The 24,000-nt window shown below is 41.8% G+C and overlaps 1 protein-coding gene across 1 annotated transcript in view; it reads left to right on the forward strand.

Moving 5' to 3' along the window:
- The window catches only part of ccdc33 (coiled-coil domain containing 33), a 40,352-nt gene extending 16,641 nt beyond the window's left edge, over positions 1-23,711 (forward strand). Inside the window, exons 2-9 of the mRNA XM_008276851.1 lie at positions 19,567-19,772; positions 19,867-19,930; positions 21,939-22,134; positions 22,867-22,955; positions 23,062-23,184; positions 23,295-23,388; positions 23,472-23,590; positions 23,703-23,711. Of these exons, the coding sequence (XP_008275073.1) occupies positions 19,567-19,772; positions 19,867-19,930; positions 21,939-22,134; positions 22,867-22,955; positions 23,062-23,184; positions 23,295-23,388; positions 23,472-23,590; positions 23,703-23,711 (900 nt within the window). The remainder of the gene's footprint in view (positions 1-19,566; positions 19,773-19,866; positions 19,931-21,938; positions 22,135-22,866; positions 22,956-23,061; positions 23,185-23,294; positions 23,389-23,471; positions 23,591-23,702) is intronic.
- Positions 23,712-24,000: the final 289 nt, after the last annotated feature.

Genomic DNA, 24,000 nt, shown 5'->3' on the forward strand with positions numbered 1-24,000 from the left:
TCCATGAGCAGTATAATCAATATGCTCGGGCTGTATTGTGCAGCTGGTGGGCGAGGCCGGCTGCTTCTTGCAGAGAGGGCAAATGCTCTCCAGCATGGGCACATCCTGCAACACGCTAATGCACCTCAGGGCACCGACTGCAATTAGGAAAGACAATGGACAGCAGTCCTGCATCATGTGGGAAACACATGGCTTACAGCTGCAATTTGTGACGCAAATGAGCTTGAATATGTTGTGACAGGACCTGCCATCATCATTAAGCTTCTGGTGAGGTGATGCTTTGTCACCAAGGTTGATCTTTAATACTGAGGTATTTGTGCTCATGGTTTTATAGACGTATTTGGGCATTTTGGGAAAAAGGATTATTTGCTTTTTGGCCAAAAGTTCCTTTAGAAGATTGGTACTGTTGACACTGATTGAGCTGTCATGTCTCTACTAAATATGACTTTAGCTGAGCTTAATGAATGGAGATGAAGGGAAACAATGATGTGACGGCCCCTGTTTTGACTGGGAGCAGTGCTGACGGATGGCAACCAGTCTTTATTTGTTATTTATTAACACTCAATAGTTTAGTGAAAAATTAGGATTTCAGACACTTTTTTGCGTCACCACTGAGAGCGGTAGAGTCGTAAAATGGGAACTTTGTGGCACAAATTGTCGTATTGTTTGCATAGCGTTCATACAAGGGACACTTTTTTTTTTTTACTGCATTGTAAGACTTTTAGGCCAACGCAGTTAATACATTTAAACACTAAAAAGTAAAAAGAAATAGCAGCCTATAAGTGTAATAATGTAATAGACAAGTCTTCAGATATAACCCTGGAATATCTACTGTTAGTGTCATTGCTGGTTTTTGTTGTTACCTTTCCTAGTCCTATTTTAGCTACTTACCTTTATTGTCAGCATCGTACTTAGATTTTTTCTACTAGGCACTGAATTTGTCACGTTATGTAGTTTTGTTTTCGGAGCAATATCTGGCAAAAGAATTTCCTTCTGGACAAGTGTGTTTGTATGTGTTATCTTAGCTTATTTTATCCTAGCTTAGTTTAGCTTCGTTTTTAATGACTGCACTTAAGACGTAGTCCGACACATAACCCCAGTGTGACCACAGCATGTTCTTATACTAACTTTTTTTTGTATAGACTAAACAACCAAAATGTGAAATGCTAATTAATGAAGTTTAGAGTGTTATAGGTGGATTTTATTACCTTTGGAAGAGCCAGGCTAGTAGTTTATGCTAAGCTAAAGCAGGTTTGCGGGCAGGTGGCTTCAGATTTCGTGAACAGATTTGTGAATGGTATCAGTCCTCCTAACTCCCAACTCTTTGCAAGAAAGCCAGTATATTTTCTTATATGCTAAACTTTTCCTTTAAGGCTCATACTATGATTCCTAGAGAGTTCTCAAAATATGGTGGAGATTTTATTTTAATTGATCTGTAGTAGACATTCAATATTATTTTGCTGTTTAGTTTCTTTTTTCTGTCTGTCTGATAATACTTGTAGTTACTGACGAGTCCTTTGTAGGCCGTTGACATCACAATGTTGTTTTGAGACACATTTATGCGTACGAGTCTGGACCGACAGAGGCTTTTCCATTTCTGTCTCTCCTGCACCTACCGGTCTTCTAATAATAGTAAAGCTGTTGCTGAGGTGCAAACGGCGCAACTCAATGTTTTATTTATTTTGTTCGCTCAAATGGAATTCCTAGCAGAGTGTCAGAACCTTAATCTGCAGCAGGGATGGCCGTCGACACCCACATCATGTTTTCATTTATGCCTATTGTGAGTGGGGGTAGCCATTACACATTCATATTATTCTGGAAAATGGAGAGCAATTCTCTTATTTCCACAGAAGCCATGTTTCCATCATTCAAAGTAACATAAATGGCAGATTCAGGATGCTGACAGCTTAACTGTTTTTGTGTTAAAAAATATGTTTTTGATTGAAAAAGACAGAAATGTGTTCATCAACAATGACATGTTGCTTAGAAATAATGTTGGGATATGTTTTTAAGCATCATCTGGTTGGAAAAGATGGTTTTCCACCTCACAAGCAGCAAGACTGAAGGTGACCGAAATACATTTTCGATCCTCCTGCTTCCACCTTCCACACCTCGCTGCACAGGGCTGACTTCAGGTATGCTTCTGGTGCTCTTTTTGACCTATTTTAATTGGGTTTCCCCCTGAAATACTTCCAGAAAGACGGCAGGATGATGTTTCCAAAAGCCTCCAGACCAAATCAAAAGCTCTGTGTTTCTCTTGACGGCTGTAGCTGAGTGAGGAGGGGCAGGGCATGGCTGCTGTCCCAGAGTCATGGCGGGGAACTGGAGTCTGGAGAGCCGGCATGTCTTCCTCTCCTCTCTCAGAGAGCTCTGTTTGCTGCTCGCTATCACCGTCTGTCACGCCACAGAGCGCCATGGACACATTCTCTCTTTTCATGCATTTTTCCATCCTGGCCACAGTGACACAAGCCTCTCTCACATACTCAACACCTCAAAGAGGAAACATGTCATCCCTCTCTCTTCACATAGTGCTAAAAAGGCTTCACATCCCCCGAGGCACCTCTGCTCTTCCTCTACCGATCGATGAGAGTGAACTCTCGCCTTCGTTCATCTACCTATCTATCTGTCTTCCTGTCTTTATGCCAGGCCATTTGTCTTGAATCTTTACCACTCGCTCATTGAGAATATCTCAATAGCTTTTGTCAGTAATCAATACATTGTGTACCGCTCTGTTTGGAGTATAAATAATGAATATTAGTGGGTTTCATATAGATCCAAAAAGTGGGCATCCTGCACCCAGTATGTCCTCAGTGCACACAGTGAGTGGAATCCCTCCCACTGATGTAAATCTCTCACTTTGTAATGTATGCCGCCTGTTTAGATTTTGCTTTTCCTTGCACTTCCCTCCCAACTCTTCCTTAGATTGCTTTTTTCCTCTGCATCCAACCCCCCACGTGAGGCGTATTGATCGTTCCAGTGCACTAATTATCCTGCTTGGCCTTGGATGTCTCTGTGAACCACAGTCAGCCTTTGATCGACATGTCTGCGTGTCTTGCACTAGCGTTAAAAAGGAAAAGAAATTGTTTTGACTGTAGAATTAAGTGCATGTTTGGTTTTGACTCCTGATCTGTAAAAGAAAAAGAAAGGGCCACCTTTTATAAATGACCCGTCTGACTATCTTCCTGTGCCATATAATGAGCTCTTGACTTGGTCAGTCGGCACCAGTGTGGGGGTGCATATGTATGAGGGCAATATTTACACATGCATCCATGCATATGTGATCATTATGGATGTATGTATGTGTGTGTGAGTGTGTACGTGTGCACGAGCATGTGGGCAAAAGTACAGGTTGGTACATCCTGCTCTGCAACCATCTGTGCTCGGGCAGGCATCAGGCCACTTCTTACACACTTGCCCTCTCCATATAGCCACATAGCTCTGTTTTTCCTTGTTTGTATATGAAAACGTCTTCATTTTTAAATAACTAATGTGTATAGTAAATAAGTATAGTAGCAATGGAATAATAGTAGCTGATTTGCTGCATCAGTGGTCTGAGGCTGACTGAATGATTCGATTTTTCTGAGGTAAAGCCAACATTATTGTATTACATTATTGTATCTGGTAAATACTGGAAACTCATACGACTATTAACGTTGTCATTTATCCTCTGCTTTGAGCTAAGCTTTTACTTCTGTTTGTTATCAGAGCTGTGTTTGCTCAGTCTTTTTTAATCAGGCTGCTTCCTAGTGACAAATCACAGAAACAAACATCTTTATATCACAACCAATAAAAAACGTACAGTGTGTGCCACCAGGTTGTTATAGTCATTATAGATGTAGCCACTTACTGACAGTTTATTCCAAATTGCCTTAAAATATGTCTTTAATCAAACTGTTTTGACATTTGTGTTTGTATTATTGACTTTAACATTAAATACCAACAGCATTTTTTGTGAGAAATGCTCAAATGCTCACCAACTCACAGAGGAATCCGTGACCTTAGACTGAATTATACATGTGTTGGTGCCACATTACAATTCCGGATACATCCTTCCTCTGAATTCATTTTCATGATTAAAATTTCAGGTGCGTCTGTAATTGCCAGGCATAATGGTGGTAGATTGGGAATCAATAAGGCGCTCTGGACTCAGTGTCACTGGTGACCTTTGTGTGCGCTCTGAGGAGCCTCAGCCAATGACATTTTAAGCTCAAAGGTCCCCATGGAGAAACGCTCATCAGGCGATGTGTAAATGACACTCTTGGCAGTCTCTGTGTGTTTCTAAACAGTGCTCAGCCTGGCAGAACGTATAAATGCACCGAGGCAGACTGCAGTGTTCGGCGTGAGCTGCATCTACAGATGAAGCCGAAAGTGTCTTTGAATCAATGTTCCATTCTTCCTGAAAATATTGAAATCAAAAACTCTTTCATCACGCTTACCTGGTTGTTTGTGTGGTTTACCGTGGATGAAAACAAAGAAGCTGAGAAAAGAGCTGAACTCTGCAAAGGCCTTTGAAAACGGTCTGAACAACATTGTTGATACCACTTAGACACGGTGATACACAAGTGGATTATTGTAATATTTCAAAAAGAGCGGAGTTGGCTAAATTGCATGCTGATAAGTCACAATGCATTTGAAGTATATCCTTTGAACAGATTAAACTAAATTATAGCTTTTTGACAACATCAGCTCCTTGTTCATAAAAGAAAACAAAAAACATCATCCCCACTGTGAAGCATGAAGAAAGCTCCCTCAGTTATGTTGTGTGACTAATTTGCTACATCTTGCACCAAGTGTTTTAAATCTGTGCAGGTCATAGATCCTCCAACAGGATAATGACCCAAAACATACTTCTAAAAGCAGCCAAGAATGGATGAGAAGAAAAGTTCTGATCTCAATCCAACTGAACATCTTTGAAAAGAGCTAAAACTCACAGGAGGGTGTAGAAGTCTCACTAAGGAGCTGCAAAAAGTAGACTGCAGCCTCAAAAGGGTGTGATACAAAATATTAGGTAGTATTTTTGTGTGTAACATTTTCATAAATTGCATTATTTAATGTTACATCAAAAAATGAAAAGCAACAAATGTTAAAAAGTTTGAATCTTTTTCAGACAGAAAAATGTGTCTTTTTTTTAAAAGTATGTACACTGTTGGCCACGTCTGTGTACATAACAACACAGAGGCAGGAAGTATTGAAAGAAGGTTATAGACAGGTTAGAGAAAGATACAGACATGGCAAACATAAATAATTCAGTTGTTCAGCAAAGCAAGCTGACCAGCTTTCTAACCAGCTTTAAAAATAATGAGCTGAAACATCTGTCTGCCTGGGGCATATTGTGACCCTGTAGCCTGTCTCCTGCCCCGTCCACCGGTGTCCCTGTGTCGACCTGTTTGGCACCGCCTGCTTTCCTCACCTGCAGACACCCTCCTTCTTTCACGACTCTTTTTCCCGGGGAGGAAGGCTTAGACGTGCTCGGTATAGGAGGATGCACACCCTAGCGTCAGTACCATCTGCCAGCTCCCCTCAGGACACCAGCCAGGTGCTGGGCATGCTCTCACCCCAGCTATGCCACAACAGCACTGCCTGCTGGGATCAGCCTGACTGTGCCAACTGTTGATCATCATGTCCTCTCATTCCCGCCCAGAGACTCTCTATTAACCCAGGGATGGGCTGTGCTTAGAATAGACTCACAGCAGACCAAAGATGGACTCAGAGTATATTTTAATTTTTGATGAATGCAGAGAATTTCCTGAAGCGACATCGAGTCATTTTTTTGTGCGTTGCTGTGCTCCTCCTCTGTGTTTGCTGCAGGTTGTTTCCCTCGAGACGCAGCCTGTGTGGATGCACAGCTTTCGTTTTCTGGAACAAGATGGCACTGCCATGTTTACTGGAGCTGCTGCTCTGATGCTGTACTACTGAATTAATCACTGGTAACATGGGGACTAAAGTCAAACATGTACGAGGAGGGAAGTGAAACAAAACCGTTGCATAATCAGGAATATTTACACAGTTTTGAATATGTGAATCTTTCCAGCAGAGCTAAGTGTTGCTTTTGTCTGTTTGTTGTTGATGTATTCGCATGGCTCCCCTACAAGGAGCTGAACAGAGGATGAAGTTCCTCCTGAGGGTGGGTGAGAAGCTTAATTGCTTGCACTTAACTTGTAATACTTTTTTCAGAGCTTTTCTGCGTTTAATTATAGGTGATTTTAAAAATGTTGCTTCAAATTTATTGCCATGACAACAGTGGTTCTTTGTGTTTCATCATCCCCTCTGTTGTGACAGCTATCTAAATATATCTATAGCACTACGTCCACTCACGATCAATCAAAACACTGTGATATCTTTTTTTCTTTGCTTCCACTCTAATAATATTTTCTTCCAGCAGAAACATCATTACCATTAAAAAATAAAACTCCTTTATGAAGCATATTTTGTCACAAGTGAATTCTCATTTAATTTTTTTCACATGCAGGTGGTTGTGTGGCCTCAGGCCTCACTTCTCAGCTCAGTTACTAAAGAAATAAATGCGTGCCACTTGCCTGGAGAGGGTACTAAACATATTTTATTGCTCTTTAATAATTGCTTTTTCAACATTGTTATCTTAATCCAGCCTCTTTTATGGGATCTGAGAAAATACCATTTACTAGCTCTCAGGAGCAGAGTGGCAATCTTGGATGTGATGTGTCTCCACCTGTGTGCCCAGTCTGCCTTCCTCCTGCTGTTTGCTTTCTTTATGAGGCCTGATTCATTGGCAAGCTGTAGCTATGTGATATTAATAGATCTCGTGTGCAGCCTGAATGACTCTCTTGCGTGTTATGCTCATAACTATTATGTTCCTGGACAATAACTTTCAAAAAGGTATTCTCCTGACGGTCATGTCAGATTTATGTTGTAAAAGACTGCGAATGTGCACAAAATTTGTCACAATCAAAAGTTCTCGGTGCTACAATCGAAACCTGGCCTCGCGCTCAAGGTCACAATGTACAGCTGCATGAAGGAGGGCTTCATACATAATGTATATAATGTCGCATTCATTGCTAATTAGCGCTAACAGGAAAAGATGCCCCCTGATTTCCCCTGATTTTATTCTGATTTGCATAAATATAATGGGGCACAAGAGAGTGTAAAGCCCAACGTCTGTCCTCCCCAAGGGGAGGAAGAGAGGTGTTACTGGGATCTGGGTGCGCAAGTGATAATTGTTAGAGAACTGGTTTTTCTGATGCCCAGAACATAAACTACACAGTGTGAAGTGAACAAAGAGATTCTGGTGTACAAACAAATACACCATGAACCTGATACTGACTCAGTGGAAAGATGAAGCTGTCGGTGCAGCAGCTTGATTTTTAAAAATGTGCAAATTTCATATTTTTTCAGTTTGACAGATGACAGATTTTTTTCCAGTGGGGAGACCATAAATAAATGCCTGTTTGAAACAAATGCAATAAGATAAATGACGATACTGATGAGAACAGATTGAGATCAAGCGGTAGAGATTTATCTTTCTGTATTAATGTAAACGGTTTTGATGGAACAGTTGTGTTACCTTAAACTAGGAATCATTAAAAGAGGGTTGAATGATGGTGATGATTTGGGGGGGGGGGGGGTTGCAATTTGAGGGAGCGGTGATACATTATTCACAGGGGTGGGGGCCTTAAGTGCCAAATTAATTTGTTTTTTCTTTCCAGTTGGACGGCAGAATAAATGGGCGCTGTCAGTCGTGCAGTAAAGTGCTGTGCATTCATTTAGACAAGTGTTATTGCTGCACTGGAGCAATACGGTTTTAGCGAAGCAGGCCAGCCTGGTGGGTGGAAGCTGTGTAATTATCTCTGGTTCCTATGATGGCAATGATTGCTAAAACAGCCAAGTGGTCCCAGAGCACAGCAGGTGTGACTGTCAGACTGCAGGCTGGTGGGCCTGTCAGCGGATGTGAGTGCACACGAGCAGCTCAGGTGGCTGCGACTCAACAGACCAGTGCCCAGGTTCCTCTGTGATGACAATGGCACGCTGGTACTTACTTGTGCAAATCAGAAGAAATGGATTAAAAGGAAATTTATTACACGGTGGTTAATAAGTCACAAAAACCAAAAGTCTCCCAAGAGACCAAACACCATATATCACACAGAGGTCCCATCCAATACACTCAGCCTCCTATCTGGTCTGAATTACTCCTATACCATCAATGGAAGCACTGACAGGTTGTTTTTTTCAGCTTGCCATGTTTCACATATCTATATAATGATCTTCAAAATATTTTGAACAGATTGGTGTCGACAGATATGTCGTGGCACTGATTAAAGCGGGCCACGCAGATGTTTCTGTTTCTTCTCCTTTCAAAATTCCACCATTGCTCCTAAGCAACTCTGACAATGTGCAAATGCAGAAACACAGACATCTGCTGTGTTTCAAAGGATCAGCCAGACGGAAAATGAATACTAATGTCGCTGGACCGCATTTATCTGTGTGACATTCAAAAAGCTCTGCTTATTCTCTGTGATACAGAGGAAACTTTGAAACATGCAGGACTTTCAGTGATGTGAGTCAGACTTTGGATGTGACAGATGTTTGCCAAGAGATACGTGTCTTTTTTTGATGCTCTCACACAGCTTGGACTGTCAGAGATAATGCGACCGGTGTATTTTTCTCATTCTGATTCCCTGTGTCGATTCCTCTTTGTGCTCTAGACATTCGAGAATGGACAGACAGAAGCATATAAATATAATAACTTTCTCAGAAATGTAATGTAGCTGCTATACACATGCAGTGAGAAAACATGCGTGGAATATACAGTGTACACAAAAAGCACAACATATAGGTTTTGTCGTCATCAGTAAGTCTGCAGTGAAAATACTCACCAGTGCAGCGAGCATCTAAACAAGGCTACACTTTCTTTGCATCATGCTTCCTCAGAGTGAGAAGAAGATCAGTTCCTCCTCGTCCTGGTGAGGACGCTGTACGAGATGATCAACACTCACTCAGCTGACTAATGAGGTGGATTCAGAGCGGGCAAAGGGGAGGGCTGAACGTCTTTGTTAGACGGGCCTGCAGCCCCCTTCTCTGCAGTCAGCTCCCAGGGGAGGCCTCACAGACTGCCTAATTGAATCAAGTACACATGGTGCCTCCCCCTTCACAGCTCGGCCCCTCCTCGCATGAGAGGAGGAGAGCTTCAGCTTTGATGCTTTTGTTCTCCTCAGCACCATGGACAGCACTGAGGGGAGCTTCGCTGCAACTGGTTGCCTGCTGCTGGATGGAGAAGCACATCGTTGCTGCAGCATCTCTCTGCAGCTATTCTCTCTACGCTCGTGTGCTGATCCCAAAGATCTAAATGAATAACTAGTCTGGCTTTAAAAAGACGGAGCTGGCCCAACTGGAGAGATCAAAAAGTTAAATAGCCCATTTAATCTGTATTTGATAGGACACAAAGTAACATCCCGGCACTATTATTCTCGTGTCAGTGGGCAGGTGGACCAGGCAAGCAGAACAAACAAATGATAAGAAGACAAAGGCAGGAGAGTGTGACTGTGCATAGCTTAGGGCTGTATGTTTCCTCAGTGGCTATCTCTCTTCTTCCTCAAACACGCCCAGACATGGACTACATGTTCTGGGTGCTCATCGCAGTTCAGCACCCTCAATTCAGAGAGACAGATTGGAGTTGTGCTCGAAGGAGAACTCTGCTTATTAGATGGCCTCCAGATGCCAGGTTAATGAAGGATCCATTTGTGAGCCAGCATTCAAATTGCAGGATTCAAAGCAGAGCAGAGTCTGGCTGGGGCCTGTCTCTGAGAAGCATTCAGCCTGATTTCTGCAAATGTCATGTTGTATTTTTGTTTACACAAACCTGTCTCTTATGCTCCAGTTGAACTTTTAAACTTTAAACTGATATTCACATTTCAAAGGGAGTGTAACACAGAACAAAATAGTACTTCTAAGTTGGTGGGAATTCAGAAATAAAGCTGTTGGTCATATTTCAGGAGCTTTATGCTCCAATGTTTTTGCTGGCTCAATACATAGTCCTGTTTCTGAACTGTTCTAATATGTAAGTACTGAACTTGAATGACAGAAGAGCTTTGAGCTGTTTCTAATTTTAAAAAAAAATTGTGTATCTTGACTTCCTAGCAGACTATTTGAATCCAGACTTTCCTTTTTAACCAAACTAAGATTTGTCTTGAATGAAATAAAACCATTTCAAATAGGCAAAGAGGATATGATAAGGCTCATGAATGTTTTCCCTAAACTCCTTATCTAGCCAGTATAACTCAATGATCAAGTCCTGGCTGGAAAGCACTACTGCGATGAACTTGGGTCAGCTTTGTCTAAGAGGCTAAAATGTAATTGTGGGGAACAGCTGGATTAGTCCAGGCGGTGTATATCCGCTCCTAATGATATTAGATGGGAGTCTGGAGAATACCTTCCAGCACACAGCTCTCATTTTGACGAGCCAGAGGAAGACTGGACCGAGATGCTTTCGACCTCACATGGTGCATTCTCTGCGAGACTTCAAGCACATCAAGGTTCCACAACCACTGCAAACGGATATGGGATTGCTCTTTCTTAATCACATTAGATTGTTTTTTTTTTCTTTCCGTTTGTGTAACATCAGCAATGAGAATGCTGATGGCTTTAATTCTAATGCTTCGACTGTGTGGCGGTATCCTGAACTGCTGCATTCAGTCTCCCACCGACTGTCCCATTCTCTCCAGTAAGAGCACCACGCCCAGTCCAGCTGTCTGTTAGCCCCGCTGCTAGTGTGTTGCATAAAGTCTATCTGATGTAACATGAAAGCAACTGTAATTTCTGCTTATGACACACAACATTTTGATCAACAGTGTCACTTATGGAGCTGTTAATGTTGCATACATTCATTACATGCATTCTTTATTGCAGGTAGATTTACTGTTTTTAAACTGCATATTGATTGCAAATCTACATGGACTTTCAAAAGTCTTTTGACTGAGGCTGATCAATATCCACTCTGAGTACAAATTTCAAATTCATCAGGGTTTCTTATGTAGTATTGATTTTGTGCAGTGGCTGCTCTGAAAAGAATCAGATTACTTTTCCCCCCATCAGTCAGAACAAACAGAAGCCTGATGTAGCATCAGGTAGATCTGCCGCGATTTTGTGTTTCCACTTTGCCTTTTTGTGATATTTCTTAAGAAATCAACATAGAAATGTAATAGAGAAATAAGGAGTGTTGCTTTAATGTGATTTGTTTCCCCTTTTATTCATCGATTGCTGGCTGAAATAAACGTCTTTTGCATTTGATCGTCGTACTGTTCTCCCAGTATTATCACCGCTGCAATTATTTCAACAATAACAACAGGCATGTGTGAAATGTTTATGTATTTTTTATTGGCAGGGCTGTGATACTCCCCACAGGCAGGACCCCGGGTTCAGTTGCAGCGTAATGTATGCAGCCCTACACCAGCAGAGCTGCAGCGTACAGTAATTTCTGAGCCCCCCCCTCCCGCCGCTGGGCACTGTTGTGGTTTGAGAGTATTGCGAGGCAGAAAGGGACGGGGAAAGTGTGGAACTGGTCCTGAATAGTAATAGCTTCACAGACACTTCTCACACATTGCAGCTGTGCAGTTTAAACATAGCAGAGTGAGCATCCCATTACAGAGGCAGCCTCTGACTACTTCTGGCACACTGAGGTTAGTGTCGCGGATCAGCTGACGGGAGGCCGAGTGGGGCCACAGTGACATCTAGTGTCTTTGTGTCGTTACTGTGAGGCTTCTTACGGAGTGAGATCGTTTGTTTTTGTTTTGATTGTTGTGAGCGTTTCTAGATTTTTAAGTAAAATTATGTTTTTCAGTCAAGGGAACAGTGTCAGGTACTTAGATTCAAATTTACACAGAGCATACTCTCTTTTATGACTCTATCCTTGACTGTCTGGCTTCTTGCATGTCTAATAAATGCTTTTCCACCCAACTGTTATGTCTACACTGGATTGCAGATGCAGAGATTATGTCAGAGAAATTGAAGACATAATGTAGTGAACAAGGCCAACATGCTTTGGACACAGTTCAGTATTTTTTAAATCTTAGAGTGAAATGTAGGCAAAAACCGATGCGCGACGAGCTGGCCTTGACAGACAAAAGAGGAAAGAAAGGCTGTGGAGCAGTCAAGTCATGTGTGTGGGAAGGTGGATCATGAATGTGGGAGGTTCAGTCTGACTCTAAACACAAGAGCTGAGTGCTTTAGAGACCTTGAACACCGAGGGTCATCACAAGCAAAGGCTCTGACAGCTGCTATACGGACGCCCCCAGCACTCAACACTTGGAATGAAGAGGAAAACCCCAAGCCTTTAAATCTGTGTTTCTAAAATATAATCTAACACTAAAGTAGAAAAAAAATAATTTACATAATTACTTCCAGACATACCTCGATGCATTTATTGGGAATTGTCCTGACCGAACCCTGGAGACGGCGCTCCGTGACTGTACTTTTAACAGACAGCGGAGTCATTAAAACAACGTGTCTTATTTGCTGCTAATTCCCCAGCTGTTTACCTCGTTCTCCTGTTGTTCTCTGATAAGGTTGGAGTCGGGATGCGGGGAGCTCCTCGGCTTCTGTCTGGCGAGCAGGTTGGGCTGGGCTGCTCTGTTTGAAGTGCCTGTATCTGCACGCCGCAGCTGGAGTAGACTGTGTAGAGCAGATTTAGAGCTATTCTCATATTCCCACCTCAGCTAAATGTGTAACCTCGCCATCACCTCTGAATACAGATTTACTCCTTCACAATGAAGCTGTTCCGGCGGTGTCAGCTATTGTCTAGCGTGTCTTGTATCAGCTCAGCTCCAGCTAATGGCCCATCATCGGTCCATCTATGCGGCGCTGTCCATCAGTGTCCCAGCTCGCTCATTAAAGATCAGAGCTCTGTCCTGCACACACACACACACACACAAAAAAAACACACAACTGAGGGGTTAACATCTCCATTCAGTGCTCTTATCTGATTTTAGAAATGTAAATGTTGCACCCAGAGCACATATTACCCTCCATGCCTTTGTTCCCCTCAGTCAATATGGAGCTAATGTAGGTCTTTAACCTTCTCATGGACCCTGAGCTAATGCCTTTAATTCCTCCACACATGATAAATGGTCATTTCCGGCCTTGCATAGACGCCATGACTGATGAATGCATGCCACACACACACACACAGACACACACAGCACTCTGAATAGCTTTCTTCTCGGCAGTAATGTACACACTGGAATTTATGTGGTTATCATTTGACCCTTTCTTCTACAGCATTCACTCCACTGACTTGCTCTTTGGCGAGACGAAGGGCGCTGGCTTTCGGAAACAGAGTGTTTTTTTTTTTAGGACATTCATCTCCTGACCGGATCTGGGCTGAAAGTTTTGTTTTTTGTTATTTCCCTCTGAGCTTCGTAATCACATCAGGCTGACCTCATACCCCCGTTTTCAGGAAGGGGTGTGTGGCTGGGTGTTAACACCATTGCATCACTTGCCCTCTGATATAAATTCAATCCTACTGACAGTCCTGCCAAAAAGTGATTGATGCATTGCACAACAGGCACGCCCGCGGCTCTCTCAATCTTAATGCCCTTTCTACAGCCTCAGACATGATGTGGTGTGCTTTCAATTTTAATCAGAGATGTTTAATTCATTTGGATTTGTTTGTTTTTCTGAGGAAATTCTCTCTTTTCTACCCACGTTTTCCAACAAGCCGCCCTTCTTTTTATTAGAATATGTCATGCAAATCTTCTAAAAAGTTTGAAATCAATTCCAGATATTGACACTTTTTGCAAGTTTCAAGCATATCTACCTCCCTGTCACTTTCGAGGGGAGGGGGGGTCCTTTTGGGTGCGAGCAACATTAGCGTTTTGATGTTTCTCTGAACTATTCGACAGCGAGCTGGCTTCAGTAAATGTCAGCCGTTGTGTTTGTCATTAAGCTTCAGTTGTATAGCATTTTGGAAAAGGTCATGTCGAGCCAGCGGGGAAAAGCAGCCGCTGATACTCGCTGCGCTGCGCTGTGGCTGACTGCCGCCTGGATACCAGCCTGCTGTGGGCAAAGCTTTAGGGCTGGTTTAAATTGTTTCCTTCTCCCCAGAGTCTGAGTCATAGTTTCTCTGCATGTGACGAAATTCTGAGGAAAAAGTGTAGAATTGTCGGTAAACAACTGAAAGTTCAGTGACCTCCATGTGTTTTGTTGTCCTTCAAAACTGGAATAAATCTAAAAATCTGTATCGAACTATGAACTTTCACTGGTAGAATAAAGTGTTTTCACTCAAATGCTACACTTTTCTACACATCAACACTTGTATTTTACTGTAGTATTCCCATTTCATATGACTTTTCCCTCCTGCTGCACAGATTTCACACATATTACTGATAACTGTGATATCAGGTGCGACCTCAGCTCCCTTTTGATTGAGGTTAAAATTACTGTCATGAAAATATGATCAAGCCACAGAGTTCATGCTCACTGCTCCTACCTACAATTTCATAAAATCATGAAACACGGTTATTAAAAAACTAGATGACATATTAAACTTTTTATTTTTTTCCCCATTCCATTAGTCGTTCACACTATTCATTAAGCTCGAGGTCGATTTTGCTTTTATGTGCGTGACCCTGTTTGTTTATGGAACGCTGTGGTTTCACGGCAGCACAACCGTAATTGACAGAAGTTGATTTACAGATAATCCTTGGCTCTGCTTCCAGTGTTGGACCTCGTGGGGAGTGTCTTTGGCTGTCAGCCTCACATGTCCTTGAGTCAAAGCTCCATGCTGTCCTTGACACACACACCTCTCTCCCCATCGCTCTTCTCACTCCCTCTGTATTGCCATATTTGAAAAACCTTTATGCCCCGATAACGCCTCGCTGCGGATGTGATTTTATTTTGCTGACAGGACACAGATATGATTACATACGGGGCAAAATGTGATTTTCTCTGGGGTGCTGTAATTAAATTTAGCAGTGCCATACAGTTTAGACACAGCTGGTTGAAACAACAATTTATTTAAATTACATTTGTACCTAATTTAATGCGGTGTTATTGCTCATGGAGCCTAAATGCAGATCAATTATTACCAAATTGACTGAATTAGAACTTAAAGATGAATTTTCCCAAATGTAATTCAGTGATACAATTAAGCTTTTATTGTTTCTTGTGTTAATTATGCAGATCAGTGTTTGTACGATGAAATGTAAGAATCTATGTCATGTGTGGATCATGACTAAGGTAAATTCTTTGTATTTTTAAACCTGTATTTAAATCTAAAATTGTCATCTTTCTGTATCTTATCTATAATAACTACGTCGCCACTGGACATCAGTATTAATGAGCAGGCTTTCAGAAACCATCTATATTCTCATCATCATCGTCTCCCTCCAGACGGTGACAGGCTATAATGAGGTCTCCGAAACTGTATTATAATTGCTATACAAAAATCATAAGTACCGTTACTTCCCTTTCCTAATCATATCATTTGTGAACACAAATATAAAAGAGACGTCAGACAGCTGAATTCCTGTAGACTGAGAGGCCAGCCATGTAAACCAGTACACCCTCTTTCCTAAGTATTTTTTTTTCCTCTTTCTGCTTCAATTGAATTCAGGTCTCCAGCAGCCCTTTTACCTCTGTGTCCATTAGCACACTACGAGTCTTTCCGCTCGGCTTCCCTTGTGTAGATGGTGGCACGGGAAGCTGCAGGAGGTTTGTGACTTAGGAAAGAAGGACGAGGAAGACGGTGAGGTCAAATGTGTGGAAAAAAAAGAGTTAAAAATAGTAAAGTCTGGGTCAGATGAAGGGTTGATGGGGGGGAAAAAAATAAAAAAAAGGTGGTGGATAGGAAAGGTGGAATTTGTGCAGGGGAGGGAGGTGATGAAAGCTCCTGGGAACCGCCTTGCTCTGGCAGGCTAATTGAAGCTCTGTGTGGCAGCAGACTCAGAGCTGTCACTCCAATGAAGAGCACATTTGCTGCATTTTGTGTGCTGTGCGCTGAATTCTGATGATGCTACAGAAAGGCCCAGACCACAGACCGACGCCGTGTCACCGAGACCCCCCTCTGCCGCACAGCACACGTCCCCTTGGCAGCTCTCCACAGATTATATGTAACAGGGTCAGAGGCATTCCGAACACGAGCAAAGCACAACATGCGAATATGAATTATTGAGGATTTTGTAAATTTGTCGAGCAATCTCATACATGATAATGTGATATTAGACTCTGCTGGAAGTGTTTTCACTTGTACAGGTTTTCCCTTGTTGGATTAGAAGAGATTATGTCTTCTCGCAGAGCACATAGCTGCAAGCAGCCAGTGAATTATTCATCGTGAATTAAAGCAGTCATTTAAGCTAAATATTTATCTAAAAACTGAACAGAGTAGGATTTTATATGGTAAGCTGCAGCACAGATATCCATGCACGTGGTTATTAGAGGACCATTTGTTATTATATGAGTATAAAATTGAATTTAATTACCTGTTAATTTTTGAAGGCTGCCATTGACATTGTCCGTACACGTTTAAATAAAGATTTTATCAAGAACTGCTGAGCACTATTAATCATTTTATCATCTCAGGCATCTTCATTGCATTGCAGCTGTTTTGTTAAGGTTGTCTGTGCACAGTGCAATTCATTTCCTGCTGAAAACAAAAGCCAAAGTGCAGAACACTTTGCTTAAAGTGCTGCATTACTGTCAAGTTTAAGAGCTCTATTGTTTGGCCTACCTCCCATATGTATTCAACAGGATATACACTAAGTATATATACAGATATAGTAAGTGAGTGACTGAGTGCTTTTGGCAGTGCACACACTTTTATCTCATGGTAGCTCATGGCCCCACCGTTTTAATTTAGCCCACATCAGATCTTGTGTCTTCAATGATTGTCTATCGCAGCCTTCACCGATAATGAGCTGCCTGAGCAGGAGAGTTATTGATCCACTGCTATCGATGGCTTCGCCTACATTTGCATATAAATATGTGAACATACACACTTTAGTCATCTGGTTACACTTTATTTACAACACATTACCTGCAAAACAAGCTTGAAAGAAGCACATGCACCAATATTCAGTTACTTTGAGTGACTGTGAGTTGATGTGACATTTATGAGTAAAATGTCAGCTGTTTATATTTTGTCTCTTTCATGAAAAAAGTATGTATCTCCTTAATGTCAACTTCTCACAAGCTAGTAAAACACATTTTGGTTTGTAACAAACACATAATCAGATGTGAACAGTTAGTTTAATCTTAGAAGTAGGACGATTTTTCATTGATCAACAGTTGCAGTTTGTTTATCTTTGTTTTGTTGATCAAAAATAAATCCTATTATTGTTTGTGTCAATCATTTTACAATCTAAATTCCTCTCCTCTTTTGTTGAAATGAAATATTACTTTTACACAGTTTTAGTGATCAGACCCAATAGACTGAATAAATAAAACTGGTAATAAATGCTCCGAGGGTGCCACAGGTGCTGCACAGCACGTAACTTAGAAATAATTAGTGAGTCCCCATCAATCTGTTTATCCAGGCTGAGACAGAATTCATCAGGGGGCTGGTATTTACTGAGCAGGAACCTCCCTTTGATTTGTATTGATCGTTACACGCTGCTCCCTGGCATAAATACAAGGTTTGATATTGTTTTTATAATGCTGTAATACAAAAGAGCAAAGGTGGCATTTAAAGTGAAGTGAAATAGTCTTACAAAAAAACACAACTTGTTCCTGCATTCAGCAGTTTTCTAAAGCGAATGTTTAGCAGTAATAATACAGACATCATCCTCAAAATACACTTATACCAAAAGGTAAAAAGACTTATTGTCCAGAATGCCCTTTACAGAATATTATTATCATATTGGAGTGTTACTGATACCTTCACGTGTGAACATCATTTCAATGCTGCAGCTGACAACAGTTGAGCTATTTTTTAGTGTATATGCTGTTTTGTAGCTACAATAAAACATCATAGTTTTGTTTATGATATAATACTCTGCAGCACACTGATCCGTTGTTTACGTGAAAGTCAAAAGCTGCAGTTGTTCTATGATTTGAACATGCAGCCTGTTTTGTTTTGGAGAAAACGTAGTTTGTTAAAGGGAAAGTCAAGATCTTTACTTGTTATTGGCGCCTTTAAATATATATTTTTTGTAAAGCTGTGACGTCTACAGAACATACATTAATACATAGAATGTATATCTGAAATGAGGAATTTGGACTAGTAAATATAGTAGAGTAAATGTAGTAGAGTAAAAAGTATGACATTTCCCTTTAAAAAGTAGTGAAGCTGAAAATAACCTGCATGCAAGTGCCTCAGAATTGCATTTCATTACTGATGCAAATAGATTATATAACTGTGAGCTCTGTTTGAATCTGAAACATGATATCACAGCATTTTTTGCACAACAGGAATCTCTCTCTCTCTCTCTCTCTCTCTCTCTCTCTGGCCGGGAAAGTTGCCAAGGTTTGTGTTGTGGTTACAGGCTGATTGATGTCAAAGCTCCAACTTTCACAGCCACCATCAGTGATTATTCTGAGGAAGACTCTGTCTGTTGGATGAAGGCTTCAAAAAGAACAAAATCACTCAGCTCTTCTGCAGCTGTAAAGGTAGGCTCTGACTGCGGAGGTATGTGTGTCGGAGGGAGAGTCAGTAGGAAGATAATGGCTCTAATGTCATTTCTTTAACTTTGTGCTGCCTGGCAACCGTCACTATTAAAGTGTACATTGTCTATGCGAACGCTCGTACGTGAAGGACTTCAGGGCTGTTGACTGAGAGCTCTCCTGTTTAAGAGTGGGTTGTGTATGCAAAGTGATGTAACAGCATTTATATTCAAGAGATGAAGAGGTAGAATCGGCCGACCACACAGCACAGTGAGCACCGGGAGGTCGTAGCTACAATACGCTTTGATAAAAGCTTTCATAGCTGTTTGATTTAATGCTACCATTGCAGAAGTCATGAAGTCCTCTTAAAGTGTCATGCAAACTCACTTAGCATTTCTTTTGTACAACAAGCAGTCAACATTTGGCTTGCTTGTGTTTTCTTGGAATTAGGTTGGAGTCCCACAGGCCCCACTGTGGTATAACAGTAATGATAAGTCCAAAAAAAACACTTCCAACCTGATTAGAATCCAGTCTGTAGGAAGGGTTGGAAGTGATAACGATTCTCCTCGCCATGAGCTGGCCTTTGACCATTGATGAAGATGCTGTTAGATGTGTGGAGTCAATCTTATGAGCCCTCTTATGAGCAAAACCTAAATGAGATAAATCCAGTAGAATAATTTAAGGATTTAGGAGGGACAGTGGGAAAAATTCACACCAATTATAAATAGAGAGAACATCCATTTTCTTTAACCATGTTCTACAACTGACCTTTATAGCATGTTGTTGGTTCAAAATCATGTTTATAAGCAATTTTCAATATATATTTTTTAAAGTACTAAGGTACCATATGTAAGCTTCTTGTGTGGTTAAAGAGATCCAGACAGAACACCAGCATGTTTGCTTGATACCTGTTCAGATTTTAAAATGAGCTGTTTCTGAGATCAGTTCGAGCTCAGCATGGAAATAGAGTTTGTCAGTGGAAAAACAATCTGCGCTTTACAGCTTCAGAAGGATGTATACAATCTCCCGTCCCACGATGCCCTGGCACAGATCCTCCCAGATTACCGGTCGCTCCTCAGCAGAGCGAGGACGGAGCTTCAGAGCACGGCTCAGCACGAACAGGAGACGCCAGCTGAGAGGGCAGAAGCTGCACAGGGCAGCAAACCCAACATAAACTACACATATCAAGTGCATCATCCACACAGGCGGTACGGTGCACACATACAAACAAGAAACATGCATCTATTGCCAATGAATTCACATCAGACTGTAACATTGTTTTCAAACGTGTTCCCGCTTCAGGCCTCCTCTGCATGACTTTGAGGACGATCACAACATGGCAGAGATCACCGACCTCCAAGCTAAGGTGAATGGACATGATCGATGCCTTAACTGTTCAATCAATCAGTGAGGCAATCCGCAGTGTCACGTTTAGTTAGCGAGCAGTGACATTAGGGGGGCCAAGCAGTGACAAGAGGCTCCAGCAGGCTCAAGCAGACACACACAGTTTGAAGACAAAATGGCGGCCAGCGGAATAGATTAACATTTCTCAGTGTGATTGCACTCGAGGAGGATCGAGCTGATGAGGCTGAAACTTGGTCTGAGGGTGTCATTTATGCATATCTTGACATTTTCTTCCATTTGTGAGATTGTTTTAGAATTTCATTCATCTTCAGACTGTTATGTCTGTGGATTGGCTGAAATGCTTTATGTTTGTGCATGTAGATTTTAAGCCATTATTAGATGGAAATGAAGAGATCTGGGTATCAGCTAGATGATTTCACGATGGCAGTGCATACATTAGAGGTTAATAAAAATGTACATGCACAGTAATAATGATGAGGGCTTCAAAAAACATGATTGAATATCACATCCTCACACACTCAGTCCTGCTTTCTACTATCTGTCGTCCTGGAGAGACTCTATGTCTGACAGCAAGCCCACTTTCCTGTCTCCAAATTCATGCAGATGGGAGCGAACCTCTGGCATTCACACAGGCAGAAACAGGGACTCCCCTTTTATTTTTGACACATAAAAGGACTTTCCAGGCTCATCACGGGGAGCCGTCCTTCCCATCACGCCTGTGGGCCCCCCAGCAGAGACACCATCTCATCTACAGTCATGATTGTCACCTCGTCCCTGCCCTTTCAATTAGATGCTCAATTTCACCCCCGTGTCCCGTGGGAGCCACAACCACACCATCCAAGATTGGAATCCCCTAATCGTCACCTCCCTCATACACGCAGCTGGACCGAGCTCTTATGGTCCCCTTTCAGTTCTGTCTATTCAACTTGATAGAGGAGCGTGTGACAGGAGCAAGGGAACAATGAGCGCATACATGCTGCCAGACAACACGCACACGCCTTTTAGAGAGAAATGTCTTGATAGCAGACGTCTGCAATCACACGGCTCCTGGATGCAGCTCTGACTAGACACTGGGGAACTTTGCATCTTAGAAAAAAGAGACAGAGCAAGAAACTGAAAAGAAAATAGTACAAGAGGTTGAGAATATTTTTGTAAAACTCCTTTTTTTTTTGGTCTGCTTTGCTGGGATGCTATATTTAGTCAGATTTTTGCCTCTACATTGCAGCAAATGGGCTTTCCCAGTGGGCCGCTAGGTGAACGCACAACTGGGACTCATCCAAATTCCCTGGTTAAACCTCCCACAACAAAAGACCTTTACAAGACAAGCTGTTTTGTCTGTTCGAATCATGAAGAGTCGGAGCCATGAATGCATCATGCTCAAACTGTAAACAATCAATTACAGGAGCATCCCACATGTATGGGACAATGCTCCTGCTTTGGCTTCCAGTTATTTCCCATGCCTCATGCTATGTGCTTATCAGAAACCAAGAGAAATCAATTATCAAGACGCCGAGCCTTGTGAACACATGTTCATGCAATATGTATTTGCTGCTGGGATGTTTTGAAATTCTCTCAATAAACAGTAATGTCCTGCGTCCACCAGGACTCTATTCAGAGATGGGGTTGAGGGGACATCTAGTGGTGGTGATATGTAGACCCACTTGCTATTAAATCATCCTATCATTCTGCTTGGTTTGGTGTTTGAAGCCTTGTGACACTGACGCACAAATAAGTAACTAGCAGATAAAAGACACCAGCTGTTGTTTGTGGATCTTTGATGGCAAGTTAAATTGAGGTATTCCAGCAAGTTTTAATCTGCTTTGAACTTCATATTAACTCTGATCATGATGTTCAAACCACCACTGTGAGCACTATGAAGAATTGTCCAAAGCAAGGTACCAATGACGCACAATCCAAGTCACAAGTCAGGGCTAGAAAGACAACTAACTGTTGAAATATCCCCCATCAAACCTCTAGTGTGACGCTCACAGGCGACATTTCTCCATCAGGAGGTGGCAAACTATCGTTCAGCCATGACTAGGATGGCAGACGACATGATAACGCTGAGGACACAGGTGGGGACGTTGGAGGCAGAAAACAGCCAGCTCCGCAGTGATCTCCGTCTGCACCAGGACCTTGGTCGGGATCTGCTGGCTGACACTGACGTCGATGTCATGACCAAGGCTGAGATCGCTGACCGGATAGGTAAACCACAGCAGAACCAGTTAGTCTACAACAAGCCTGAAGCCAAATTATGTTAAAGTAAAGCCTAAAAAGTTGTGATCAAGTGCAGACAAATGTGCTGACTCACTGATGCCAGACTCTCTACTATCCAGCCGGCTCCCTCTGTGCTGTCCCCCTCCTAAGGTCATTTCATTGGCAGATGAAACCATGATGTAGAAGGTGGCTCACTGTGTGTTTGCTAATCCTTGTGAGTGTCTATTCCCAAGCAGACTGTGCTGTTTTGTGATAAGGCAGCTCATTTAGGCCAGGGATCCTGATAAGCTCTGTGGGTACTACAACCCTTATCTCCTGAAGGACAGTTTGTGACCCTCAGTGCGAGGATGTTCCCGAAGGTCTCTCTGCTGGCATCAAAGCAAAGGGACTAGATTTAAGTTCTGTCCCACAGAAAATGTATTCAATTTCAAAAGCTTTAGTGATGGATCTTTTAAACATTACTGTTCCAGTGTCCACGCCTCAACAGCGACATGTTAATCATTCTAAATTTTACAAATCAGTAAAAGGTGATGGATCCAACTCTAACTCACATTTTAGATATGATTTGCTGTTGGCTTCTTTTTCCACATTTAACAGGCAGTTTAAAGGCAAAAAAGTTTATATCTTATGTGTACAAAAATCTACACAAAGGACAAAAACCTGCAGGGAAAAAAATGTGCTGCTACCTGGATTTGTGCTGACTGTTCTGTTCTTTTGAAGCTACTCTGAAAGTCAAGCTGGCCAGTGAAACCAGTAAGACCGCCTCGCAAAGGGACAAGATCCAGCAGCTGCAGAATGAGCTGATCAGGGTTGGAAAAAACAAAAAGCAAATATGCGTTATACATATGAAATTGAAAAAATTCAGGCCATTGTTTATGTCCTGCTTATATAATATCTATCTTGCCATGTGTGCAGAAGAACGACAGTGAGAAGGAGCTGCTAAAGCTTCAGAAAGTCCAACAGGAGGATCTGCAGAATCACCAGACTCACCTGGCAAAGATGGCAACTTTAGAGGTCACAGTAAAGCAGCAGGAAAAAGTGAGCAAACAGCGGGACTATCTGTTCTACATACATTTTAAAACTGTGAATGCTTCTTTCTGTAATGTGTACAGTTGGATAATATCCTTTGTAATTGTCCTTATTTTTAGGTCATAGAGAAGATGGAGAAAGCTTTAGATAGCAAACTTAAAGAGAAGAGAAGACAAAGCGATGACAAAAAGCTGCTGCTAAAAGTGCAAAGAGGTAAGTAGACTCAGTGAATCATGTATAATCGCAAAAAATGCCCACATGGACTGGAACATCAGCCCTCTTTCATTGCCGAGTAGATGAGGCTGATCGCAAAAAGGAAGAGTCGGCCTTGGCGGCGGAGAACCTCCGTCTCAGAAAAGAGCTGGACAGGATTCGCCAGCCGCCTGCTCCAGTCATTATACAGCAGTCAGCACAGGTACTCCTTAAAAACTCGCATGAAAATGCTCAATTACAGGTAAAAGTAAAAAGTTCAGATACACAGAAATCTTCAGTTTTTAGACCTTTCTTCTCCTCTTTGATTGCTAGAGGAATGTTAGATCATTTGAACAGTTACTGAGAGGGAAAATTACAATTTGGTGGAGCTGTTAGCAACTCATAGATGTCTGAAATATGATCCTGACTACACACTGCTTTTTGTAAGACATCAAAAGCCCAAAAGGTTGGAAACCACTGATTTAATCTTTAACAATGTTTTGTATTTTAAACGCCTGTTTGTGTAAAATCGTTGTATTAAAATGTATTAAAGCTGTTAGATAATTGTAGTGGAGTAGAAAGTTCAACATTTGTCTCTAAAATGTTGTAGAGTGTAAGAAGAAAGAGCATAAA

The sequence above is a fragment of the Stegastes partitus genome, unplaced genomic scaffold, assembly GCF_000690725.1.
Source record: "Stegastes partitus isolate 25-593 unplaced genomic scaffold, Stegastes_partitus-1.0.2 Scaffold81, whole genome shotgun sequence".
In the NCBI taxonomy this organism is placed as follows: Eukaryota; Metazoa; Chordata; class Actinopteri; family Pomacentridae; genus Stegastes; species Stegastes partitus.